This window comes from Rhizopus delemar, genomic scaffold (genome assembly GCF_000149305.1).
Source record: "Rhizopus delemar RA 99-880 supercont3.69 genomic scaffold, whole genome shotgun sequence".
Classification (NCBI taxonomy): domain Eukaryota; kingdom Fungi; phylum Mucoromycota; class Mucoromycetes; order Mucorales; family Rhizopodaceae; genus Rhizopus; species Rhizopus delemar.
Genome location: NW_027137895.1, coordinates 1 through 6,546, shown reverse-complemented (window position 1 = coordinate 6,546; position 6,546 = coordinate 1). Strand labels below are relative to the sequence as shown.

The following is a 6,546-nucleotide window of genomic DNA, read 5'->3' as shown; positions in this document are numbered from 1 at the left end:
TTGCTTGTTTGCGGGTTTAGGTTTTTAAGTATGTAAGTTTTGTCGATAGTGACCACCAGATCTTGTTAATAGTAGATCAAACTTGTTAAAATAGGTTAAACTCTTGAGGTTTAGGAATAGGTTTACAATGAAGATTATTGACTTCAAGGGACTTCAGTATTTAAAATAGAACACAGACCAAAGGGTTTCAATTGAACGCTTGATGGATTTATTGTTTTATAAAATAAAGAAAATATAAAAAGAATATAAAATTCAAAAGTAAAGTGAAGTGAAGTGAAGTAAAAAATAGGGATAAGATATAAGGGTATTTATATGTTTTTGGTTTTTATAATTTTATGTTGTTTTTGGTTTTCAAGCAAAAGAGTTGATACTCCGTTTTCAAATAGGTTGTTACGCAAAAGTTCATTTTCTAACTGGCGTGGTACTAAAAAAAACTTGACTGTATATCTTTCAGATCCTCCGGGTGGGGAAAAGTTCGTCCTCGAACGCTTGATTGTTCTTTAATTTGCGGGTCCAATGATCTCCTTCTTTGATTCTTCTCATAATGTTTGGATTTATTCGTCCATTTGGTATGAGTGATTTTAGTTGGTTGTATTTTGAGGTAAGGTATCTTTGGATACTTCCTGGTTCTTGTGTGGGCTTTTCAAATTTTAAATGACTCCATTCATTTACTTCTTCAGCAAATTGTTTCATTAATTGTTCTTTTTGTCGGGCAAGTTTTCTTTCTTGATCAAGAACACATTGGTAATCGAAAAAGGTGTTAGTAAATTTGATTTTATACATTTCGATTGCTTGTTTGGAGCCATTAAAGTCCCAATCCATTTCCAAGTATGCATCTATGATGCTTTGGTCGATAACATTGCTTGAAACTTGAGAGGATTTGATCATGGAGATAGGTGATATAGGCACCACATTGATGTCAGGGATGGGCTCGTCTAGGATTGACATGCGTTGGGCTTCAACTTGATCTTGGATTTTGTTGGCACAATCAACGGCATAATTCCATCTTGTATTAGCACGGTCTCCTTCAACCAGATAGATGACGTCTTCATCATCTTTACATTCATTTTCACGAAGAAAATCATCAATGCACACGATCAATGAATTATATCCTTCATTTTTGTACAGTTCCTTAAAGTAGTTTGTATGGATTTCACTTCGATAAGCGTCTTTGGATGGAAAATCCTCTTCCTTTGGAGCATAAGAGCGCCTCCATGTTACGAACAGAACATCCGATATTCTTGACATATCGGAATTCGAGTCAGAAGCAAGAGAGAAACAGTTAAGAGCAGCAGAGTTCATTGTTGTTATATATATATATATTTTTTTGATTTGATAAGTTTGAAAATAATGGATATTGATAGGGTATATATATATTTTTTTTTTTTTGTGTTTTGTGTCGTTTTCCCTTTTTTTTTTGATTATCATAAGATGTTTAGTTTACTGAAGTAGTTCATTTGTTTCAACATCCATAGTGCTTGTAACGTTTCGCAAGTGGTCCGTTCTCCAACTAACATTAGGCATTGTGTATTGATTTATCCAAGAATAAAAAGGAACAAGAGAGGACGAGACTCGATAAAGAGATTGTTTTATTTAATAAGAAAATTGTACTCTATTTATACTTTTCATAGACGGATAATATTTCATGACATGGATTAATAATTAATGAGTATGATATAGCTGATGACAAATAGATAAGGGTTACGTGTTCTTCTATTGTTATATTTGTCATTGAATACTCGTATATGATTGACTGCGGCTGACTGTGATTTAGTTCCTGGATTTAATATAGTTTAACCGTGCAATTACGCAGCATCTTATCCTTAATGAAGATTATCCGAATTAACCTGTAGCTTGTCTATTGGATACATTTACATGTAGCTTATTAATACTGTTTTCATATCGAGTTATGAATGATGGATACATCATTGCCCCCTTCCAGGTTGGAACAACCGATGAACATCATGAATAACGAAGAGTACATGGATTATATCTAATATGATTGCTTAGGCTGTTCATATTAAAGACGTAAGTGTAGAGAAAAGAGAGAGCATGCTCTTCTGGTATATAATCGATAAAAACCCATAAAAACCTGTTTAGGAAAAAAAGTAATGGGAAAAGACCATATTCAGCTCGTTACTTTGTCTTGCTTCTTTTGCTAAGATTATTAGTCTTGGTTGGCAAATTAGTATGAGATGAGCGTTTACGTTTGCCAATGTTATTATTGACGTTACGTCTTGCCCAGTACTGTTCTATCATACTCATGTCATCAAAACTTGAGGCAGGTTCCCAGGTATCATATTCTGGAGGATAACCTTTCCATCTTACTAGGTATTTATAATTGCTAGTGTTATTTCCTTTATGTTGGATAATTGCCTGCACATCGTACTGTTGTTGGTCAGCGCGATTATTAACAACGTTGTCTGTAGAGATAAGTTTGATGTGCGAAGTAGGTACGTCGCGCGATAATAATGCACCTGTTTTATCCGTCAAAATGTAGCTACCATTTTTTGTGACTCCATGTACGACAAAGGGCCCCTCGTACCTTGGGTCAGTTTTACTATTTCTATTCACATTTTTTATCATAACTTCGCTATTAGTAGGAAATTGTTGATGTACAATGCGGTGTTTCTTTGTAAAATACTCGTTGTCAATTCTTTGAGTAGTCATAATACGGTTACGTATAGCAGGGATTACTATGTTGTTCATATTGTCTAGTTTATTTTCTAGTGCTTTAGCATATTGCTGACTAGAGTTAGGTATTGAGGATTGTGTATTAGAATAATCCTGGAATTCATTTGGTTGCCTATTATACATAAGCACGAATGGTCTGGAATGATGTAATCTAGAATATTTACAATTCATAGCATATTGAATACTAGGAAGGAAAAGATTCCACTCGTCCTTCTTGCCTTGTAATCTTTTAACAAGAGCTCGTTTGGCTATTCCAACAAACGATTCGTTAGTCGAATTACCCAATGGGTTATAAGGCAGTGAAAGTCTATGGTCAATACCACAGGTTTCCATTAATGAATTAAATATTTCATTAGTGAATTCTGTACCGTTATCTGAACTAAGTTTTTTGGGCCAACCAAAAGTGCAAAAGATATCTCTAAGTTCATTAGCTATAGATACTGCAGTTTTATCCATTAATGGTCTTAGAATTGTAAATCTTGTAAAAAGATCAACTAGAACTAAAATGAAATTGTGTCCTTCTGTTGATGTAACGTTCAGGGTACCAAGGTCAATACAGACGTGATCAAAAGGACCCTCTGGTAGAATACTACGGGGAGGGTGATATCCGTGTTTGCCAATATTAAATTGTTGACATTCAGGACAATTGGATACGAGCTGTAATGCATCTTTTTTAATATTAATCCAGTGCAAATTATCATTGTGGATTGTCTTTACAATAGCATCAGCCCCAAAGTGTCCAAGTAGATGTGCCTTTAATAATAGGTTATGACGTTCTTCTTCTCGTGGTGTCATGTAGTCTACTAGTTGTACAGCTCTTTGTTTTATGTTTGTACTGTTTTCTGTAGTACGTTTGTTCTGTGACTTTGTAATTTTATTTTTTATGGAAAGTTGCTGCGGATTACTATCTCCCCCCAGTCTTTTTTCCGTATAGTCTGAAAAAAGACGAGAAAGTGAATCCGGCAACACATTTTCAATTCCTGGACGATGGATTACTCTGAATGTATAGTTGAAAATAGTTTCGAACCAATTCAGCATCATGGGGTTAGGAATGTTTTGTGTGCCAAGATAAACCAAACTTTTATGATCAGTATACAGCGTGAAATGAGATCCATACAACCACTTGTGAAATCTTTCAAAAAGATAACAGATGGCTAACAGCTCTCGTTTAGTTGTCGAGTAGTTCATTTCTGACTTCGACAGTGCTCTTGCTGCGAATCCAATATAGCGAGTTTTATCGTCGATAATTTGATAAAGTACACCGCCAATTCCTGTGTTGCTAGCATCTGTAGCTAGCTGTAATTCATGACGCATGTCAGGTATAGACAAAACAAGAGCATTAGATAAGGCTGTCTGTATATTTCGAAAAGCCTGTAGATATTTGTCAGTCCAAATGTGTTCCAATGAACCTTCATTACGTAGTTTATCTAACGGTGCGGTCATGGTAGAGAAATTTGGGAGATGACTTCGAAAATAATTAGCGAGACCTAGAAAGCGTTGTATATCTTTTCCAGTCTTTGGTATTGGCCACGCTAAAGCGTTTGCAACCTTTCTGCTATCCAGTGAGAGACTATTGTGGCTAATAGTGAAGCCCAGGATGTTTACAGAAGTTTGCATAAAATGACATTTATCAACGTTAAGAATGAATTTAGCTGATGTAAGTCGTTCGATGACCGTAGTTACGCATTTGATATGTTCCTCAATATCGGGTCCAGTACCGATAGTTAAATCATCAATGAAACATGTTACGTATGGCAAGTCATGTAAGAGAGTAGTTAGCACACGTTGGAAGTGATTTGGTATGGGGGTCAAACCGAATGGTGCTCTACAGAATTGATATTGTTGACCGTTAAATGTGAAAGCTGTGAGTGCTCTATGCTCTTCAGCTAGAGGTAGACGATGAAAAGCTTGCTTGAGGTCAAGTACTGTGAATAGCGTAGCAGCACTCATTTTTTGATGCAACTCAGCTATCAATGGTAATTGAAAGCGGTCGGTACGATCTTTAATGAGTATTGCATTGATATGTCTGGGGTCTATACATACCCGTATATCGTCACTATAATTACCATTAGCGTCCTTCTTACGTACAGTCAACAAAGGAGAGTTAAATGCAGTATTAGGAGGGGCTATTTCAATCACGCCATCTGCTAACCATTTATCAACCTGTTCTTGTACTTTAGGCTGGATTGACAGTGCAATAGGATACTGTCGTCTATAAGTCGCTTTACCTGGCTCAGTTTCCAAGCGAACTATCGCTTCAGGTAGAGGACATGCAGATGTGCTAGGGATCTTAGCATTAGCGCTCAAATATGGCTGTAATGCGTCCATAAGTTGTTCACGCTGTTGGTGAGTGCCAGCGGGTGACTTGTTAGGTTTGATAGGTGAAGGGTCTATTAGATCAGGTATTGTAGAGATATTAGGACTATCCCACGTAACAGCTAAACCTGTCAAGTTAATGTTTAACTTAGGCATAAGATCTGTACCAATACAAATAGGTATATCTTTATCAAACTTAAAAATTTCAAATTTATGCAAGACATTGATTCCATTATAAAATACTTTTATTTGATCTGTAATAGCAGTTCTAGGTACCAAGGTATTCAAACTAGCTAATTGTAATTTTCCTGAAACAGGAAAAGTTCTAACGTTTATAATTTTGGCTAGGTCAGGAGAGATCGTAGAAGCATTACACCCAGTATCAACCAAAGCCCAAGTACGGACATTTTCTATAGTGATGGGTACAAAAAAGGAATCAGTACGTTTGTTATTAAAACTGTGAAGTTTTGTATTAAACGGTTGCAACTTACATAGTGATGAGTAGTAGTGGATGTCCTTGACGGCTTCATCGTCAAGATCCTGTTCTTCATCGTGGTCTTGTTGGTTGGCAGGGTTGTACTTAGAAGCTTTTGTACCCATTGGTACATCTTCACTGCCAGTCAACTGAAGTGAGCGGAATGCTCGGGTTATGGTAGGTGCAGTAGAGGAGGAGGAGGCAGAACCAGCGGAAAGAGGTTGATTCCTTTTAGGGCAAACATTTAAATGCTCCCTAGTAAAAGGAGCGTTGCACTTAAAGCAACGCTTACTAAACGTCTCTTTGTTCATGCTGCCAGTTATACCCAGTTCCTGAGCCTTCTTACAACGATCAGTTGTGTGGTTGCACTTTCCATGGATAACACAAGTCCTTCCATCCGCACGGTGGTTTCTTTTATGAATACCACTGGGAGGGTTCAACCCGTTGACTTGAGAGGGTTGGTTATTGAACTTTCTGGTTGACGTATTGGGCAAGGTCTGTTGTTTCGTATGAAACTTTCTTGCGATACTTGAAAGGAGGTTGATATCATTTTTTGCCTCCTGGTCCAGACTGACGATGGCCATATTGACATGATTTTGGAGGCTGCCAGGAAGGGAGTTCACGAACAAGATAGCCAAAAAATCATCAGCTACGGGTGTGGCTTCACGCTTGAGCTTCAAGAAGCGGTCGGTGTATTTTTCCACAGATTCATCAGGTTGCATGCTGATGGTTAACAGCTCTCTTGAGGCGTGAGCTTGAGCCTCAGTGGATTCGATGCCGTATTTCAAGGTTAATTGCTCCTTGAATGTGGCCCAAGATAAGTTCTTCTTTACCCGTAATTCATCATACCATGAACGCTGGGGATGGGTAAGTGAGAAAGGGATGAGGCGCTGCCAATGCACCTGTACATCCAAACGATACGCAAAGAGGATGTCCTCAAAACGTCGGATACACTCAGCAATGTCTTTATAGACAGGCAAGGCCGAGTTCTCCACATTACCAGTATATGAAACAAAGGTAAGTTTTGAGGGACTACCGTGGGTTGACTGTTAGAACCGTAA

At 37.5% G+C, this 6,546-nt stretch overlaps 2 protein-coding genes across 2 annotated transcripts; both read right to left on the bottom strand.

Moving 5' to 3' along the window:
• Positions 1-450: 450 nt before the first annotated feature.
• On the bottom strand, positions 451-1,302 carry RO3G_17439 (uncharacterized protein; the record flags this gene model as incomplete). The annotated part of the gene is made up of 1 exon (XM_067672022.1): positions 451-1,302. The coding sequence occupies one exon, from the start codon at positions 1,300-1,302 to the stop codon at positions 451-453; it is 852 nt and encodes a 283-aa protein (XP_067528123.1).
• Positions 1,303-2,136: 834 nt separating this feature from the next.
• RO3G_17438 (uncharacterized protein) lies at positions 2,137-6,531 on the bottom strand (the record flags this gene model as incomplete). Its single annotated transcript, XM_067672021.1, has 3 exons — positions 2,137-2,696; positions 2,859-4,661; positions 4,779-6,531. Coding segments are annotated over 3 exons (4,116 nt in total), but the record flags the coding sequence as incomplete, so codon positions are not given.
• Between the last annotated feature and the right edge of the window lie 15 nt (positions 6,532-6,546).